General features: G+C 41.2%; 1 protein-coding gene across 10 annotated transcripts in view; it reads right to left on the bottom strand.

Moving 5' to 3' along the window:
• The window catches only part of KALRN (kalirin RhoGEF kinase), a 473,084-nt gene that overhangs the window by 285,044 nt on the left and 166,862 nt on the right, over positions 1 to 21,178 (bottom strand). For all 10 annotated transcript variants that reach the window (XR_010369452.1, XM_064435043.1, XM_064435045.1 and 7 more), the window contains one exon: positions 20,392 to 20,506. Coding sequence is in view for 9 of the 10 variants with exons in the window: in XM_064435043.1 (XP_064291113.1) it covers positions 20,392 to 20,506 (115 nt within the window). In the remaining variant the exon portion in view is untranslated. The remainder of the gene's footprint in view (positions 1 to 20,391; positions 20,507 to 21,178) is intronic.

Genomic DNA, 21,178 nt, shown 5'->3' with positions numbered 1-21,178 from the left:
CGTACTTTGCTTTCACATCACCACGTTGTGCTGAAGTTCACCTTGTCAATAGAAACAGGCAGTGCCTGTATTCATAATTTACTTTCCAGTACATTTAAAAGATCAGATAAAGCAATTTTTAATAGACCTGTTTGCCAATCCTGAACCAGCATTATTTATTAAAATACTTTGTTCTATGTAATACTTCTCAGCAAATGGTACCTTGCCTGTTATCCCAGTTAAGAAATGTGTGTGTCAGTCTGAGCTGTCACCCACATCCCCAGTGACAGTGGCTGCTCAGCAGGATGAGACAGGCTGTCTTTTCAAAGATCCTGGGACACTCATGACTCCTAATCCTCACCTCTCCCTTCTGTGCTGCTATATCAGACACCAGGGGAGGAATTTAGTGATGCACAACCCAAGAGCACCATTACTGTGGAGTAACAATTCACAGCAAGCTCCTACCAGAGAACTTCAGCTACCTAAAAGACTGTAGGTGGACAATTGTCATCCTAGATCTTTCTTTTTACACTTTTGAACTTGGTTTCACAATGCTTTTTTGCAATTAGAGAAGAAACAGCCATCCAGACTCCACTTCCAATTAATCCTTTCTTTCTTCCTTACTGTGACCTAAATTTGTTTGTTCTCTTTCAGCACTGGAAAGGAATCACTCATTGTCACTTCTCTTTTTTTTAAAAAAGAAAGAGAGAAATCAAAGCCAGTTTCACAGTGGCTGGAGCTGGACATAAAGCAGTAATCTAGTGAAATTTCAGTGACATGTTGTAAAAAGACTTGGAGCCAGTGAGGTCCAGGCAAAGACAAACCTCCTGTCTCTGGTTTCCAGCCACTGCTCTTAGGGGACATGAGGTGTGTCTGTGAATGGCACAAGAATGCAGATGTGTGGGCTGCACAACATCCACATTCAACCCCTGCCTCTGGCCCCAAGATAACAGGAAGGGAACAGAAAGGCAGAAAAATCCCATATACTGCCGCAGGAGCTAACTGGTGCCAGATGGGTTCTCCTGATATTCTCAAGCAAGTCACTCATTTTTGTATTCAATTTTTACATCTAGGAAAAATGGCTCTGAACTCCAAGCAATTCTGTTGTGAAATGATGTAAGGTAAAAAGAACAGACACCACCTAGGTGTAAGAAAAGCTTTTTCCAATATGTAACCATGAATCCGTGAGGGCCTGGGGGTCATTCTGAGAGGTGCAGGTCCCACTGGCATCTCTGTCAGGGCTCAGCAGGGCTGTGTTGAGCTCTCTCCTACCCAGGTAAAACTCCTGATCTGCATTGTTACAACCCAGACCAGAACTGGGACCCAGAGCTCTGCAGGCATTTGGCCTCCTATTTAATTGAGCAAATAAACACTATTTGAGAAGCTTCCTGTCTTCATTCAAACAGCAAAGATATAAAACACAGCTGTGTCCAAAAAATGCATGATCGCAGCTGTTTAAGCCAAATCTGGAGGAAAATGCTATAATTTTTCACATTCCTGTTAAGTTTCTGCTGGCAAATGATGCCTTCATCTAAACCTATTTACCCTCTTCCCCTTTTGTTGCTGCATGTCTACTATATTTGGATCAATATCTGGCAGGTCTTCCTTGAAACAGCTGCTGAGATAAATATGAAATTAATCAGGGCTTTGTTTTTGTTGAAGCAGGGCTACATTTAAAGATTTGTTACTACAACAAAGAAATATTTGAACAGTAAGTACCATTCAACTCTCTCTTGAGCATTTAAAGTCTTGCATTTGAGATGATTTAGCAGAAACAAAACAAAAATGCTTTACCAAATGAAAATTATATGTTATTGAAATTTGCTGGAAAAAATAAATATTAGTGTTATGTTTAAATAGAAACACACCATTCTTGAAAAGGTTTGGATGAGCAGAGGCTATTGGAAGCAAGTCTGAAGATTCAAATCCATTGGATTCCAGAGGAGAAATAAATATATAAGGCTGTGTTTAGCACAGCCAAACTACTAAGATTCAGAAAATAAACGGATCTTTTTGCCTGTACTATGAGTTTTTTCCACAGTTCAAGCAACGAGACCATGAAGATTGTTTCACATGCCATCACTGTGGAGTTTAGTCTATGGTCAGCACTGCCAGATTTTCACATGAGGAAAGGGATCCTTCATCTGGGCAACGAGTGCTTGGGCTCTCAGACACGGCATCCTAATTTATCAGTTCACAACATCAGTGACTTAACAAGTGAGTGAATGGTGCAGGGTGAACAGCTCCAGGAATTCCAGTCAGTGCCATAAAACAGTCGCCCCAGAGTGGAAAGCCTCCAGACTGCAAATACATACATTTCCTTGAAACACGTTGTGGGAGGCAGAGAAACCCATAGGGGAAAGACCTTTACAGCATAAAGAAGCCTGCAAACATGCTCAGCTCATGCAAAGAATGATTAATGTAGGTCTAGACAGTCAACAGCAGCACCTGGTAAAATCCAATAATGTCCACAGGCAGACACCATGCCAAATTCCTTCCTGATGCAGGCAGGTATAACCACTCTGGGACTTGCACTCGACTGAGCTCAGAGATGACAAGAGGAAAAAAAACCTCTTCAAAGATGGTAAAATCACTTTTTCTGCATAGTACTGACATCTCTTGCACTAAGCACTCATCAGTTCCCATACCCTGCTCCTGCCAGTGCAGGAGAGCCGTGCACACCCATTTATAGAACTGTAATTAAAATAAGGAACTAGAGAGAGAAGATGAGATGCTACATGTCAATTCAAAGTCAGATGTTTCATGATGAGTGCAGGTTCTCATGAAAGTATTACTGAATTTAAAACTAAAAAAGGCTTTTATAAGAGCAAAATACTTTGGTTTACCTTTTCAGATTTTTTTTTCTTTTTTGATCAGTCTACTTAAAAAAAAGGTAAAAACTTTGAATTTTATCAAAATATTTTGACTGATATAACATTTTAGAGGTATGTTTGTGGGAAATTTCTAAATCTTTTGGATTTTTCCTCACTGAAAAATTTGCACTTCAAACTAACAGATTCTTCCACAACTATCTTAGCTTCTGCCCATTTGCAGTGCAGAGTTCACCATGAGATTTGCTTTGCACTTTATACTTTATGTCTTCTAAGCAAAAATGGCATAACTATTCCTTAAGACTTACAGGATTTTGGCCAGAATCCACAGACATAAGGGCAAACACTGGATTCCAGTGCATCTGTTAGGAGGCTCCATCCCAGAAACACTCCATGGTCCATAGGTCTGTTTAGATACTATATGAGAATTTCAGTTCTCACTAGAATTGCACAATTAAAAAGGTGATGCCTCTTTTTTCCCTGGGCTGGACAATGAGGTCTGACCATGACTAATACATGAGTGGTACTCTTTTTTTTTCTTTTTGAGCTCCACCCATACACAAACAAAGCAGGTTTTTGTAGGCACAATGATTTACCTAAAATAGTTCACTTATCAGATAGATGCTTCCTGCCATGCCAGGCTGAGTGAAGACTGCCTGTTGTATTACATCCAGAAGGACTTGCTCTGAAGCTACAAAATCAATCTATGTTGTAAGATACACTTGTAAAATCAATTTTTGTGTATTCATTCATACAGCAGACGTTACTCATTCTTTCAAAAAAATACCATGATGGCATTGAGTGGAAAAAGTGCTTTTTGCAGAGTCCTCAGGAGACAGGGGAAACTGATGAGCTATTCCCAACACAGCTCCAAAACCTCCAACTCACATCCACTTATTCTGAATCTGCCTCCTAGAAAGGCTCTCTCACTGTGTCTAGCAAGAGGGGCTAAACCATGCCAATGCAGGTATTGGATATCAGGTATCATCCTTTTTTACACGTGGAGACATAAATGTGGGAGAGATCAAAATCACTGGAACTGACTGAGCACAAAGAGTTTGAGAACTCAGTATTTCAGAGGTAGTAGAGGACCCAAAAGACACCATTGACACCCAGAGTGAGAAAGCTGAATCTAAAAAGCTTCTGAAATCCCAACAGTCAAAACCCTGGCAACAAATGTGCAAACCCCAGGTGAGTCACTCTGAGCTAACATTCTCTGAGTGTCTTCCCAAGATCACTTGAGGTATTTCTTCAGCCTCAGATGCTCTCATCTTTGCAGGAGACAGCTCCTCAGGTGCCAGTGTGTGGTCTGCTCAGGTTTACCATCCATCATGCCAGGCACTGTCCCACACTGATGGGAGCTCACACATTGCTGTCATGGCAATGCAGTTTCAATGTTGCTTCCCTTACAATCCTGAACTTTCAGCACAATTACAAATAATTTCAGTTCTCCATCAGTATCTCTGCCTATCAGTCACCAATAGCCGGAAAAACCAAGGAACTCTTTTATCAGCTAAAGCAGGTTCAGATAAATGCTCTGAAAAGTAATTGCCCAGTTTCAACTACCTGATCCCTTTTCCTTATTAGCTATATTGCTTCTCTATCAAAAGCACAATAAAACTTCACTGGCAAATCCATCTACAAGTGCCACATGTGAATGATCATCAACCTATTCATCTCAAGAACTACATACCCCAGGTGGTGCTTTTCCAGCTGACAGACCTGAAAATTATATTGACAAATTAACATATGCCAGGTTAGTAATGATAGGAATCTGATAGTCAGAGAATTTACAATTTATTGTAGATGTCAGCAAGCCCACAGTAATGAAAATCAGAGAGAGCAGATTCTTGAAATACTGCACCTAGGGATATTGGCCTGATACCGAGGCACTCATTTGGCCTGGAACAGGCACATCAAACACACATCAGGCCACATCTATTCCACCAGACTAATGGGTTTCCTACCTGTGAGTTAAACTAATGCCAGTATAACATCCTGGGCAGAAATGGGCCCAATGCAGTGGGTTTCTGCAGCAAGTTGAACAACCATAGCTACCCCTTTCCCTCTCTGCCAGCAAACAACTGACAAGAACCAACAGAATCCATTTTGCAGCTGCTCTGCAAACCCCTAGTCTCACACTGGACACATCCCCAGTTTAAGAAGAGCCTATGCCATGTGAGTCCCTGGTACTAAGATAACACAAATATATGTAGCTACTTTCCTTGCAATTATAGCTTCACAGATTATACATTTTTTACACCTAGCTGGAGCACTGTAGTCCAAGGGATGAGACTGAGTCAGGTGAACCTCACTGGGTTATTCACCCCCTTCTTGTGCATGACACCACACTTTGTTTAAGCCACTGCATTCTCCCATTGAATATATGGTGTCTACCACATCTTCAGACTCAGGGAAGATCCATAATTGCAGAAAAATTGCAAATAGTTGTGGCCACCTCAGAGTTAATTTAAAAAAAGCTTAAGAGAGATCAGTTAATAATCTAACCATGTGCTTATTTATCCACACTGGGATATATTTTCTGTTACACGTGTGCTGATTTTATACAGGAATCATTTATTGCTCTATACATATGCTTATCTAATTGTACTGAACACAGATGCTTTATTAAACTCATAAATGAGCCCATTTATGGGTCTATGTGAAAGTAAACCCCTTCATATTTTATTTATAAGTGTGACAATAGAATGGCATTGACATAGAACATCCATTTAATTCAGAGGATTCAGAGTTATCCTACAGACTTTTCTATTTTTTTGCCAGAATCAAAGCTTTTGGGTTTTTTAATTAGCTTTCTAGCCCATCTGCTTGCAAAGATAGCCTTGACAATATAAACTAATGCACATTTGTCTTGCTGAGTCTGCAGCCAGTGGAAGAAACAATGAGACTAGAACACGAACTTGCATTCTCCATCTTATTGGGGTGCTAACTGAAAACCCAGTTCTGGCAGCCTAAATACCAGAATTCTTAACTATTTCATTACTGCTAATTTTGCCACCAAACCTGCAGATACAATGTTTGTCAAAGCCATGAGTTATTCACAAAAGCTCTTGCCCATTTTGATGACCATGCTGCACAATTCAGGCTGTCAATCAGGACTGGACAAGTGCCTGGCTAAATAAACATGCCTGCAATTATAATCAAGGATTTTGCTCCTCTTGTATAGTGTGGAGTAAAAGCAGTGATCACAGCATAATCAAACTAGTACTCGAAGCCTCTAGTGGAAAAGACTCCAAAAGCACAATTACTGGGGATTTGAGGTAGAACCCACAGGGGCATTAGCTTAATGCATAATTTTAATGCTTTATAACATAAAATGAAGGAGAACAAGTTAAAACCTCTGTTGCTATACAGGCTTGACAAACAGCAGAGAAAAGAGCTCAAATACACTCAGACTTTTTCCTACCACTTGAAAACAAAAAGCACTGGTCTCTTATGAGGGTTGTGCTATGCAAACTGCTAAAATCATCCACAAAACTAATGACTCAAAAAAAAAAAATCAAAAAACCCAAACCCCTCATTCCAAATGTAAATAACTGTCTCAACCTTCTTTGATATAAACTCCTCTAAAGTAATTGTCAATGTGTGCTTATGTCCCTTAAGCAAGCTCAGGTTGTTGGAATCTGAAAGGGGAGGTAAGATTGAGTCTGGGTTTATGACAGTGACTGCTGCCTGAATTATCACATTGTGGGGATGATGCATGGATGCTGTTGTATCCCAACCCTGGGGTTTTTAAGGACAGCAATGTTCAATGACCATGTTTCTTTAGTCCCATGGCCTGCCTGATAAAAATATCTTCCATCTGGTTCCTCTTTGTATGGTTGTGCCTCACAATAGAAGGAGCTTGATTAAGCAATTAAGATGGTGCATGAAGCACGTGTTTGCACTTGCTGGATATGGATGGACACATCATCACACTTGACTGCTTTTCTAGAGGAGGATCACAGGAGTTAAACAAGAATTAGTAAAAGGGCACAGTAAGTAGAAGCCTGAAGGCCAGGCAGGCTTTTTACTGCTTTGGTTGACCTCTTGCATCAGTTTCCAATCTTTTGTAGTAAATTAATGTGTTAGCCTGAAAAAGTATTGATATCCTCCTTTCCTTTGGGATTAAGAGCAGACATGGTGAATGCATGTTTCCATCTTGATGATTTCCTTCTTATGCCCCTGGCAACTTACACAATGAATAAAAATCTTTATTCTGTCTTAAGATGTACAATGTAGGACTATAAAAAGGTAAAAGATTTTAGAAAGTGCAAAAAGGCCTCAGAAAGTAGACAAAGTTAAGAAAGGCTGGGAAATTTCTAAACCTTCTCATGGGAAACTAGGAAGTTAAAATTAAGTGAATACATTTATATTTGTTATAAGGAACAAGAAAGAACAAGAATGTATTGGTAGTTCAAGATGTGAGAAGTTCTAGATATATTCTTTGCAAAGACAGAAAAAGTTTCAATCGTAAATAATGAATTATTGTGTATTGTTTGAGGTTTATAGAAGTTTTTTTTTTGTTAATGTTAAACCTATGTGGGTCCTTTTCTTATTGGTTAGAGTATAATGACTTTACACTTTTTCTTTTATGCTATTGGTTCAAAGCATATGTAGAAACAGGCTTTGCATAAGCCACCATCTTGTCTCTACTCTGAATTTGCATGGATGTTGTTATTTTCCTGTGTCTCTTGCTTTTTGCTTGTATGATACAGACAGATAATAAATCCTAAGTCTGCAACCAGTCAGGGTCTCATCCTGTTTGTGAGACGCGCACTGATCTGGCAGAAGTGGTGCCCTGTACAAGACTTGTGGAAAAGTCTGAGAGCTTGGTAATGGCTGCCTAGAAAAATCCTCTCTAGTCTGTTGTCTTGAGATTCATTTGTTGCCTGATTCTGTTTGCAGAGCAGATATATATTTCAAGTTCATTCAGATTCTGTTGAGGTCAGCTGTAGCCTGGAAGAACCAACAGGGGAATCCCGTAATTTTCACAGGAGGCACACATCAAAGGTAGGAAGAACTAATGGTTTGATAAATCAATTGAGACTAACTCATAAAATTACCTCATATATTAATTTGCTTCCAACTACCTTAAAATCCACCCCAAAATTCCTGTTACATCATCTGGTGATAATGATTTCTTTGATCTTCTCTCTGCCCTATCTACTTAAAATAGTTTATCATTAGCTTTTAGAACTTGACCAATATTTGAACCTATGTGGTGTAGAACAGAAAGTGTCCCAGAATTAGAAATATTCAAGTTTAACACTGCAAGAACAAACCTACATTATAAGAATGCTAAAATAACCTGTTGTACCATCTTAAAATGTAACATCTTATGATGGATTTTAAAGAGATTTTCCATGAGTAACCAGGTGTTAAATAAAATAGGGTCTTATATTATGTCTTATATTATGCTTTTGAGTATTTCATCCTAAAATAAAACTGGACTTTGACAAACAACAAATAACACCCCAGAAGGTCTACGACAATTTCCTCTGAAAAGGAACTTACTTCTTGGCCAAGAGAACAAGAAAGACAAAAAAGAAAGCAATGACACAAAAAGCTATCTGCCAAAAAAATGTTCACAGGTATAGGAATTAGACTTTTAACAGAATACCTAATTACACATTTGACTTCTGGCATCTTTTTAAATCAGCATGAACACAGTTAAAGTTCTTTGTGCATCTGTATCCTCCCACCAAAAAAAAAAAAAAAAAAAAAAAAAAAAAAAAAAAAGGCAAAAATATGCTTTCATTGTAAAAACAATTAAAAAGTCAGTTGCCTCTAAAAGAGCATTGGTATTGTACCCAATACAATAATTTGATTTATACTGCTTAAGTTCTGTACATTATTCAAACATTTCTGTTTTAATTTTCCAAGTGCCCCTGGGAATGTAAAAAATATATAGAGGACAACTAGCATCTTATTTGCTAAGATGAGCATTTCTAAATCTAGTGTCCAAGTGAGAGCAGGGGGATTCTCAAATGGCCTCTTTCTCAAAGGTATTCAGTGGATTTTACATAACAAAAATTTATGCCTTCTTTATATAATTAGTAGTGCCCAACAAGTCATCGGGTAAGTGCTGCTGATGCTAATACAGATACACAGATACAATTTAACAGTCCCTAAAACTACTGTGGTGAAGTGTCCTACAGAATTCATTCCCAAATGAAAATCCCAGGAAATGCTTTTAGATGATCCTATTTCCATGTCACCCACAGTTTATGATCCAACACTGCAAAATGATTAAGGTGGCTGTTCTGGAAAGCAAAGAGAAACTGAGATTTCCAGTAAGTCTGGTAAGAGAGGAATGATGTAACAGTTGAGTTTTGCCCTGTGAAGAGAGAAGAATAAAACCCTAAAACAACTTCATATACTGCTTGTGTATTTGATTCCTTGTCTGACACTTCGTTAAAAAGCAGAGCTCCCAGACATTCTTCTTATGGGTAAGATTTTTCACTACTTTCCTATGTACCTGAGTTTTAATTAGATTTTGGAATGGAATTGCAGCTCCTACCCGCAAATCTCCAGTGGGGAGCAAAATCCTAACTAATCTGTGATCCCAGAAATGTTTATTTCTCCAGATGCAGTTTCTGAACTAAATTACAAATGTTGTAGAAAGAGATGAATGGGGAAGTAAGGGGACATAACCACAAAAATCGGATGTGATTAATCAGTGTTGTAAGAGTTTAGTTCTGTCTTTAGAACAAAAGAAAAAGAGAGGTCTTAAGGAAAAAGAACATTTTGCCTTCTTGAATAATTCTTAGACTAACAGTTTATTAACAAGGTTAACAAGGAAGCTTTTCCAGCCATGTGCGAGATCACTCATTAGTTAATCAGACACTTTTGTAATTACTGTTCTCCCCTAAATTCTTCTTCCACTCCCTTGAGCTGCTGCATGATGAAATGGTACATTTCATAACAAGACAGGTTTTCCAAGTCCATTTTCTAAGGTCAGGCAGCAACACAGTACATGGCCAATTTCCTACAGAGTGCTCCCAATTCAGGATTGGGAAAGGCAGCTTTAAAACCCTGCTTCCCAGAAATTAGGGGCCTAATCAGTGCACATTGTTAAAGAGATGTGTACTTCTGCCTCATGCAGCATATCTATAATAAAATCACTTAGAGTTTTCTATCTTCAGGATATAAAATATCAGTTAATACAGTTTAATATCAGTTTAATATGGTTTACCAAGCAAAAATAACTTTTAATTAGTAATTCTGTCAAACTAAACTTCAAAAAGTAGTATTTATTCAATCCTCAATGACAACATCCATAGCATGAGCATCTAGCTTGGCAGATCCTCAAATAAACAAACTCTAAAACTTAACTTATCCTTCAAGTGAAAGTTTTCTAATACAGCATTGATATTGGAGACTGTCAATTCTTCTGGTATTCCATGTGAAATAGGGGAAAGGGACAGGAAAGGCATATGAAAGCAGACTGATCTGGCTAGAGATGAACTGCTGCTATGATTTTTGGAGAGAGATGCAATTATTCTACAAAGCCCATTCTCTATTACAATTTCTATTCACTAACTTTAACCAAAAGGACCATTCAGCAAAGATGTCCCTTGTAAATACAACATCAAGATTTCAGCAGGTTCCTATTTTCTCTTGTTTGCACAGTAGTGTGGCCAAGTTTAAGAGGTGGAAGATTTCCCTTAAAACAGTGGCAGGACAAGGAAAAGCTGTTTGGTGCTTTGCCGTGTTGGTGAAGTACCACAAAAGTTCTTTCTAAAATATTACATCACTGGAAAATTCTCTAGAGACTAAGGTTTCTCTTTAAAGTTACGCATAAAATAAAGCCCTGTGTACACAGTCAGGGAAACCAATCCTCCCTGTTAATAGCAGAAAAATACACTGTGGCGCACGTTGCTGACCAGACAACGTTTGCCAAGCCAAAAGCATGTCTGAATTACACTTAGCTGCCTTTTCCTGGGGGAAAAGGAGAGAGTCTAGAATTATTTCTCTTATTTATGATTTTACTTTGCATTAAAGAATTTCTTTTTCTCTATTTTTTTTTTTTTTGGTCTTAATCTAAGTAGTCCAAGAGTCACACACCATAGAGTTACAATTATGTTTTGCTGCACACAGTGCTGCAGGATCCACAGGGAACTCTGAAGCAGTGCCAGGATCCACAAGGAAGGCATAAAATACCCCACACTTGGTTAGGAACACCTTGTGGAAAATGAGAAGAAACCATTGATGAGATTTACAACTGTCTACCCAACTTGGATACCAATTCCCTTTGCAAACAGCAGGGAACTGAGCATCCCAACCTCTGAGACAAATCCTGCCAGTCCCAAGCCATACTTTCCATGCCATAAGAACATCAGCCTGCTCAATCCTACATGTTACCATGAATTGGTCATTGTTCTATTTCAATATGATCAAATTTTCTCATACCATAAACTAGCATGTGCTTTTATGAGCATGGGAACTGCCAAACACTTGGTAGTGGTTTGCACATTGACTCCCTAATGGTTAATAACAACTGTGCCTCTTACATGACCTAGGGATACCTGCACACCTCCAGTCTGAGAAGGGCTGGGTTCAGACCACTTCTCCTCTCTGTGGACACTAATTACGTCTCTTTCCTTGATGCAGCTGTCTATTCTCATTAAATTTGTAGAAATGTAATATTCTTGAGGATTTTCTCTGACAGATTTGGTTTAACAGTGACTGACAGACAGCATGATAGCATCAGCTTTTTATTATTCATTTGGAGATATGGCTAAAATTATATTCCTGAAAACATATCCTCAGTCCTACCCCAGCTGTGCTCTGGGGAACCCAGACTTTGGAGCAGCATCCCCAACACCTCCATGCATGCAGTGAGGATAAGGATCAGCCTGTCTAGGCTCAGACAACTCCACTCCTGTGTCTCCCATTACTGACTTCATATTGGCACACAATAAAGGTCTCATCCATCCTCCATGGCAGTCTAGAAGAGCTTTCCACTGACACTGAGATACCTTGGACAATATGCCCATTACAAAGCAGACTGCAAAGCACAGCAGTTGTTTTCCTGCCTCTAATGACATCCATGAAGAGATGGCATAAGCCACTTCCGAATCGTAATAATTTGTAATAGTGAAAAGGATATAGCACATACTGGGGTTACTGATGAGGAACACAAGCATCCATAGTGGAACGAGACAAAAACTATTTTACAGTCTCTGCAAAAACTGTAGGAAAGAGATCACCTAAAAGAAAATTCAGGATTGGCTGAACTGCTGCATATTCCACTGACGGCTGCTGACAGCTTCAGGAGGGAACTGCGCACGGCCTGTGCCAGCTCTGCTGCCAGCGAGACGCTCCCACAAAACCTCTCTGTCTGCTAATTTTAGCTTCTCCGAATTACTGCTCACATTAGCACACGCCTGCCTTCTCCAAGGAATTCTCCTAGTCACTGCTGCCTGGACCTCTTGGAGCATTGTGGAGCCACAGGTCTGATGGTTAAAAGGCCCGTGAGGAACACGCAAGAGCTTTACACCAGGACTAGCGCAGCCAAGGCCAGGGACAGCAGCACGGGGAGGTGTGCTGCAGAGACTCGCAAAACACTTCTCAGAGAGCCACTGAGGAAGAGGATGGAGAAAATGATGCTCTGCATAAAATTTATAGCAGACTGTGGTGCCCGCCAGCTCCCTCACCAGTGAATGGGTGCAGGACATAGCCTAGTTTACAAGTTTCTGCCTTTTCTCCATCAGCTCCTTCTTCCAGGCAGCAGATGCCGGCACAACCAACATGCAAAAGCCATTTAGGAGGAGGAACAATGCTGATCTAATCCCCAGACTGAGGGCCTGGACAGAGCTCAAAAGCAGAGTGTGCAGCACAGCTCTACGTGAGACAACTCAGGGGATGGGATCAGGCCCCAGACCCTGCCAGCACCACCGGGTGGCACTAGGCCGTGGTGGACAACCAGCAGTGGTGGCATGCATGGTGACAGGGGGTGTTTTGCTGCTAGATCCAGATTTGGAGAAATCCAAGCAGAATCCCTCCTAGCCAGAATCCTCTGTTGGAAATGCAGTGAGGTACTATGCACAACATTGCTAACAGAAATACAGCAACACAGGGCATGGCTGCACAGGATGGGCACCCATATTGTGTGAGAGAGCCAGAATCAGCAGCCCACAGACCCTGCAGGGGAGCTGAGGAGCACCTGAGGCTCCCCTGAGAAGACAGCTGAGGTTTTCTCAGGGCCTTGACAAAGCTCAGACCCTTGGCAAAGGCCACCAAACCTTGAGAGGACTGAGGTGATGCCACTGCATGGAATCACCACCCATAGAGGAGGCAGCTGCCTCCAGGTCAGCCCTCCCAGGAAGCATTGCCAGAGGCAGCTCTGACTTTGCTCAGAGAGTTTTAACAGCCCTCCCATGGCTCCTCTCCCAGTAAGAGAGAAGCCTGTTGTGGTGGGACTGCAGAGCTGTGGCTGGGCAGCAGCACCTTTTGGCTGTTTTCAGTACAGAGGACATGGGCAGAGGGGGCTGTGAGAAGGAATCCACTCACTGCCATCCTTGTGCCTGCTCTGAGCTTGCAGCCTGAATGCACTGAGGAACACTGCAGCTGAGAGGGCAGGGCTGAACCAAAAAGGCCAGACCAGTAAAACCAAAAGGCATTTGACCTGAGTGGGTAGAGAAGCTTCCTTTGCTGCCTGGGAGCAGTACAGAGTAAAACAGCAACCTTTTATTCCATTGGACATGTGCCCTCCACAAGCCCCATCCACTGACTCCACTGAAGAAGGTACAACTGAGCTCCCACTCGGCTGGAAAACAGCCAAGGAAAGAACCAGTGCCAGCAAAGGCAACTTCTCTTCCAGACCTGTGCATTTCCCTTCTATGCTAAACTTGGCCTGTAGGGCTACCCTCTGCAATCCTAAATCTTGAAATTATAAAACCATTGAATTTGTGTTGGAGATGTTAGGTGAACCAGAAAGAACCCAACATGACTTTGAAATCTCAGCATGAAATTGGCAGTAAGAGAAAACTGAACTCCCTCCCCTACACTGTAAAAAAGAACAATTGCCTTGGAAATAATTCAGACATAATAAATGGGGGATTCATTCATATTAACTGTTTTCAATTGCAGATTTATAGCCTAAAATTAAGCAGATGTTGAGTGTTGAATACAATGCTTAAGAACACAATGACAAGTTGAAATCCCAGTTTCTCTGCATGTGGCAATCAGTAACTTCAATTATTTATTGGAATACAATTAAAATATAATTAAATGGAGCAAGCTATACTTAAGAATAAAAAAATATTGTAGAACTTAGTGGAGAAAAAAACCAGTAAGACTTTCAGGTCTTCCAAAACAGTACAAATGTTTGGATACAAGATAAACAACTTGGAAAATACTTTGCAAATCTCTTTGTAAGCACTGTAAGGAATTTGCTCTTGTAAGAACATCAACCTTTATTTTATTTATTTCAATTCTGAAACAAGATAATGAAATCCTCATAAGCTTATTTCAATATTAAGTTAATCTCATTTCTTCCATTTCACAATAAACAGACTTCTGTTAGACCCATATCAATGATTACTGGTAGAAGTGAGATGCAGAGCCCAGCTTACCCTGTCTTTTATTAGTCTTTAGAGGGAAAAGGCTACACGAGCTGTGCAATTCACAGTACATCAACTGCAAATCTTTGTATCATGCTCTTTGTGCTGCTCACCACAAAACCAGTCTGAAAACACTTGCACTGTTATGGAGCTGGACAGCAGAACAGGGCTCAGCAGGTAACCAGGCTGGAACCACTCAGAGAGCACTCTCAGCTCCCACAGAGGGCAGAGAAAAAGAGGACATCTGCTTTAGGTCCAGAGCTGTGCAAGACAGGACCTTATGCTGGCCAGAAAAACAGCAACAGGCAATGAAAGCAGGAAATAATTTGGAAACATATCACAGCCCTCCCATTTACCTTAGGTTTGGGCTGATTTGAAAACAAACATAGGAAATTGTGTATCTGTTTAAAAACCCCACATCTTTATACAAAACAGTATCACAAAAGCTGCAGTGACTGTTGTTTCCATGCCTCTGTGGCAAGACAGGAGTGACAAGACCTGGGTTTCTTCTGACACATCTCCTAACAGGGTCTCCAAGATGAGGAGGATACAGAAACCTGTTCCAGTTCTTCAATCTGTGATTTTAATCCCTTTCTTTTTGTCCCATTTTCCATGTACACTGAGACTAAATTGTTTACTTTAGCTCGGGCTTGCAGAGTGTATTTTAACAGATCACTTCACTTTCCTTCTCTAACGTAAGCATCCCCAACACCTTCAGTCTTTTCTCATAACTCCTGCTCTCCAGGCTCTGACAGCTCTTGTCACTCTCTCTGCACTTATAGAAAGTCCACATTTTCTAGCAGCTTCTGGTAAATGCAGTTTCCAAGCTTGCAGCTGTACACTTACTGCAGAATTTCAACATCAATTATAGCTACTGTCCACTCACCCACGAATAAAAATGTCTCAACAGGTTTTTAACACAGCTGGAAGGAGATCAGAGATCCACTTCTGAAGTGGAAGTGCTGATTTCCAACAAGCAGTGAACACGTAACTTGGCACTGAGGTGGTCAGTAAGGGGACACAGGAAGCAAAACAGAGCAGTGAGCTCTGAATCCTTTCAGAGGGACAAAGTAGGAGCACCAATATTTCAACAGAAGTCCCCCAATTCCTAACAGAGTGATAAAAACATAACACACAAATACCACATATGGGAGAGGCTGGATTTGAACTGGCTACAGAGTGGCAAAACCCTTAAATTCACCAGCACTCATGTCAGTTATTTACTTCTAATGAACCCCTTCCTCCAAAATACCTTACATTATTTGTTAATTATAGCTGAAGAAAATATTACATCTCCATTAGGCTCATTAGCTTCACTGCATTTTTTACTGCTGTATTTTGAAACAAGTGTACGGTGGAATAATTATCTTATCGATGGCACCAGATATTTAGTTACTAAAATTAGTATGACATCCCTGGTGCTATTTTTTAAATAGATGGCTATTTTTGTAGATCTACAATAGCCTCCAGGAAAAAAAAAAAAGTCTTCAAAAGCTCTTTCTGTGCTAAGATCACATAACAGAAAGCAGAGCTCTAGGGTTTAATTCCTATCAATCAACAAAATGAGTTTCACACTACTCCCAGCCAGAGGAGCTAATATACACAGTACCACAGGTCACCAGAGAAGAGCTTAAAATAAATAAAAGAGTGGGTGAGTATTGCTACATTTTGCCATCCCCTGTATTATTCTTCTAATTTTACAAAGCCCCAGTCATTAAACTAATTATTAGGGGCACTTCAGTTGTTCTACTGCTCCTAGCACCTCTCATCCAGCTTGGGCAGCTCTGAGGAGCTGTTCAAACACACAGGGCTGCCCCTTGGAAACACTTTGCTGCTGTTATGAGCCCTGGATGTCCCCCAGAACAGGGAAACATTTGAGCAGCTATTTGAACAGAGCACAAATAAAAAGTAGATGTCTTTAAAAACACAGGCCCCTGAGGCATCTCGGGTTTCCCCTCTGCAGAGAGCACAGAAGATTGCTTATCTTGGCTCCAGAACAGATTGATGTGTTCAGCCGGAAGGTTCACTATAGCTGACAGAGAACATTTCCTTCATCGTATTGCTTCACCATGCGAGGAGATAACTCAGGCTAATAATATTCTGTCTCCTTTTTATCCTCCTATTGCCTACGCATAACTTAATTCGTAATTCCAAAGGGCTAGCAGAGGAGATTGACCTGGTGCTAGTTTCATTTACACACACATAAATCAAAGCTCAGTTTACTGGAATAGATGGCACTGCACTGGTATTAAAATATAAAATCTTCAGCAAGGGCAGAAAGTTCTCTCTCAGCTCCTCTGATCATAAACACCATGTTATCCTAGATTCAGTCACGCCCTCCAAATTTCTAAACATTGCATCCATTTAAATTTGCATGTAAATAGAAGCTATCCTGAGTCATAAGAAATACAGCTTCGCCTACCCAGAAAGCATTAGTGCAAATGTAAACCAAGCAGAAAATGGCAGAGTGGTAGAAACTTGGCATCCGTGGAATTATCTTTACATCTAATGAATAGTGTCTTCGTTTCTTAGTAACTAATTACAGTGGAACTGCTTAGAGAAAAGGACCTTGTGATGTGCCTGAAAGAGCCAACATAGGACACCGAACCAGGGCCACATTAGTTCAGTGTCAGATACCCACTCGCAACCTCCTCCTCCTACCCAAAACTGCAGGATCAGGCTTCTGAACCTTCCAGGAGCCTTAAATTACCCCAGGCACTATGGAATGAAAGGTTACCATTTCGGGATAGGAACAAGCTGTGTTCCTAGATCTTCACCCCCAGGCAGTAATTCTCAACCACACAGGAAACCCCACTGCCTGCAGGCACCTGCCTGACTGTGGCTCCCAGCTGCATGAAAGCCCTCACTATTCTGCTCTAACTCAAGCACACATAGCTGCTTTCAGAAAGCACACATTATTATTCTGGTTTTGAAGAAGGAACTGCAGAAAGCTGAATCAGAAATTTTGAAAACTGCTAGCAAGACCCTGGTTTCACTTACCCTAATCTATCATCACATTTCATCACCAATCTCATACCTGCTCCAAGCTCCCAGCACTGCGCCACCTCTGCCCCCTCCATTACGATATAAAACAAGGGTTAAGTGACAGATAGTATCAATGTGGAGAGCAATCTGTCTCACTCAGAAACCAATGCACCAAGAATAAAGAAAGAATTATTATCCTGGTGTCAATATGATAAATTACAGTTTCTTTTTCCTAAAGAATTTCTACTTTTTCAGCTAGCACAGAAAACTCTTCTCCTTCTAACACTCAACATTCAAGCAGTTTCTTCTGACATCCTGTTCAGAGTTTCTGCTAATGAAATTGTTTATTTTGGTGGATGGCTGATGTTAGCAGCTACAGCACTCATCTTGGAATAAACATGGACTGAGAGCCAGTGATAAGAATTCCAACTGTTGCTTCCATATATTTGTTTCCAAAACATAAATAAGTTTGAAAGCTCTGCTGCTTGCCCTTGTTGAAGTGAACAAAATGTTTAGAGAAAATGAGTTTTCAGTGTTTTCTTACACCACACAGGTTATACAATCCCACGTGCCAAACGCATGAAGTTTGTGGTCACATTTCCCTTCTAGAGCAGCAAGTTCACAGCTGTTGCACCAGACAAAACAGGACTAGGAAGAACTAAGAGAAATAACCTCCTGATCTACCATACCCTCTCCATAACATTTATATCAATGCCAGAGGCTTGTCTATACAGCAACAGAAGGATTTAAGAAAAAATTGGATGTCTTATAGTGCTAATGGGAATCCATTAGAAGTCTTTTCCTCATATCTAGCCTAATCTTTACTTGCTTTGGTGTAACACATTTGTTTGTCTTTGCCCTATAAACCCTTTCCTTTCACAGCATCACAACATGCTTGCACATGCTGTTCCCTCTCTACTGAGAGGGACTGAGCAACCTCTACCCTTTTAATCCTTCCTTGACAGGCCACACACTTTCAAGACCTCTGATCACTCTTACTGCTTTCTGTTGCACACCTCTCATTGTGCAAACATCCCAAGAAGGAGACAGTACTCCAGTTAATTCCTCCAGAGGTCCAATCTGCAAGGACCCTTGGGAAGCCAGAGAACGTGCTCCATGCATAGCCAGTCCCTCACTGCTGGGCACATTTTCATGATTGCACCACAGAGGAAGGGATGTACTCTGGTATAACTAGAGAGACACCCTCCAAAGGCATCATGTAACAGGACGGAACAAGGCTTTGTAGTAACCACCAGGAGGAGAATGGTTTTTAGTGCTCCTAGGGAGACAGGCAGGCAGGTCTTGTATTGGCTCCTTCACATAGCTCTGACCCCAGGTTCTGCATCATCACAGAAAAATGACTGCTGCACTGATCCAGAGTGAGGCAACTAAAAGCAGCATCAAAGGTTAACTCATTCAGTTGTGTGACAGTGGGGAACAGAAAGGATGTATCTTTCTATTACTGCCACCTTCATGAGGCAAGAGCAATTAATAGAAAATGTTGACATGTTAGAAGGTAATTTTTGCTCCGCAATTGCTTGCAACCCAGGGCAATGTCATATCTTCATACTTGCAACCATGTAAAAAATGATAAGAGGTAGGGGACCAGTTTCATTACTGCAGCAGCTGGTGGGGATTGCCAAGTTCTGGGACACACACTCACAGGGAGTGGCCTACTGCTCCCCCAGCACGTCTGCAATCTCTCTCACAAACATGGTTGAAAATGGACCTGGCTAGAGGATGAAATGAGAGGAGATGGGGAGAAAGCAAACAGACTCACTTATTAGTAAAACCTTGATGACCAGAAGTTCAACAGAACAAAAAGTGCATCACCAGAAGACTTCTGATGTCCAGGATACAAGCACTGGCAGATCTGGTACACATAGCTGCATTTGCTACTCACTCTGCAGCCAAGTGACTAGGTCTCCAAACAGCCCTTAACCCTGTTCCATACCAAACACAACCTTTATCCTCTGTACGTTTAAGGAACAGAGTGCATTTCCAAGACCCGTTACTACTGACCTCCAGATGCAGCCAACCCCTCTGCCCTTCATGTCTTCACACTCTTTGCCAAAACAAGAACATTGTTTAGCAGCTCATGTTCCAGGGGTTTCAAAGAGAAGGAGCTCCTGGGTGGCATAGGATGTGTTCCTGCAACCCTGAGCATCCCTCCTCAGACCCCCACCTGCCCTAGGGTAACACTCACTTCAACAGCTGAGGGTTTTGGGCAAGGATTTTGACAAGCTTAAAAATAGGAAATGGATGAGGGCATATGTAGTCTCACTCTCTGAGGCTGGATCAGAAATACCTCCCTGGGCACTGAGCTCTATAAATTATCTCCCAAGGCTTAAAAAGTAAATATGCTGTGGCAACACACCTTTCCTCCAGCATCCCTGGGAAGAGCATGGGGACTTGCTTGTTGGAAGAGAGCCACAGAGACTAATGCAGGGAAAGGTGGTGGTTTACATTCAGAACAATTTGAAATGCCTGTCTTTGAAAGCTCCCTCCTAAGTCCACCCATGTTTCTTCCCCAGCCTGGAGAAATCTCTGGAAAGTACTGGAGCAGGAAGATCTGCCTTTTTGTGCAGGCACTCTCTCCTCCCCAGCAACTACAGCCCCCTACCCCAGCTCTCCCAAACCTCCCACAAGGCATTAAAAAGCAACAACAGACAGCAAGCTCTCTCCAGCTTGCTATATTTAACTGCAGACCTCTAAGCATTCCTCCCTTCGCACTCCTTTAAAAGAGCTGCACAGAAACATGGAGAATGAGAGCTGCTCCTCAAGGCTGTGAGGAGCCTGAAGCCCAGGTTTGCTCCCACTGCCTCCACTCTGGGGCTCCTGCATTGCCATGTGTGCCATAAAAACCACTGGAGCGCACACAGGAGGAGGAAGGGAACACTTTTGTTCCTCCGCCCCAAGAACTCAAGGTACTAAACGTTAATACTTGGAAATCAGCAATTGCCAAGAACAAGTTCCCCACCCACCCATCCACCCTAAGCTTTGAAGTGTTTTCTTTCTAGCTTTACCTTGGCACGCTGGCCAAATAAGTCACAAGTTTACGAAGGTCTTCCTGCCTTATTCTGTCATGATTGCTGCGGGCTGGGAAGGTCAAGACCGGACCACCTCGTTTATCACGGCCACCTGTGGAAAATAAAGGATTGTTAGAAAATCAGACAGGAAGCACACATCAAAAAAACTACATGCACTGAATTGATAAATATAAATTACAGCACATTTAAGAGTCTGAACACCCTTTGTAGCTTTTAGACTTGCCTAATTGAGGAAGACAAGCTTGCATTTGCTGGAGCTCCAAATGGGGGATATAAGAAAAAAAAAAAAAGCCCACACAAGGAAAATTGCTACTAGCACTTCTTCTTTCACCTAATCCCATCAAATCTAATATATCTGCCACTCCAAGCAGGAGATGCTAATGAAATCCTACTGTGGGGATAGTTTTAAACTGGTCAACACCAAGAAAATGAAAGCATTTTTCACTGTTGCCGAGGGTGTTGCACTGTCCATTCCAAGATAGTTTATTATGTTCTGCCAGTTTGAAGCGATGTATCCCAGTAATGTTTATGCAGCAACAATGTTCTAATCTATCAGGTACTTCATTTGACTTAAAATTTTGATTAGAAGTTCATGTCTTCTAAGCTTTTCACTTATAAAGTGTTGCTGGCAATTAGAATATTTGTTTGGGGCGGGGGAGAGTTTCCTGTAGCTTTCCCGTCTTAAAAATCATTTATTTTAAACTGTCAGTGTCTGGCCCTTTATCTTTTATAACACTTTTCTAAAGGATTAGCCATAAAGGAA

Source organism: Passer domesticus, chromosome 10 (assembly GCF_036417665.1).
Source record: "Passer domesticus isolate bPasDom1 chromosome 10, bPasDom1.hap1, whole genome shotgun sequence".
Classification (NCBI taxonomy): Eukaryota; Metazoa; Chordata; class Aves; order Passeriformes; family Passeridae; genus Passer; species Passer domesticus.
Note: the sequence above shows the minus strand (reverse complement) of the source record. Positions and strands in the feature narration are given on the sequence as shown.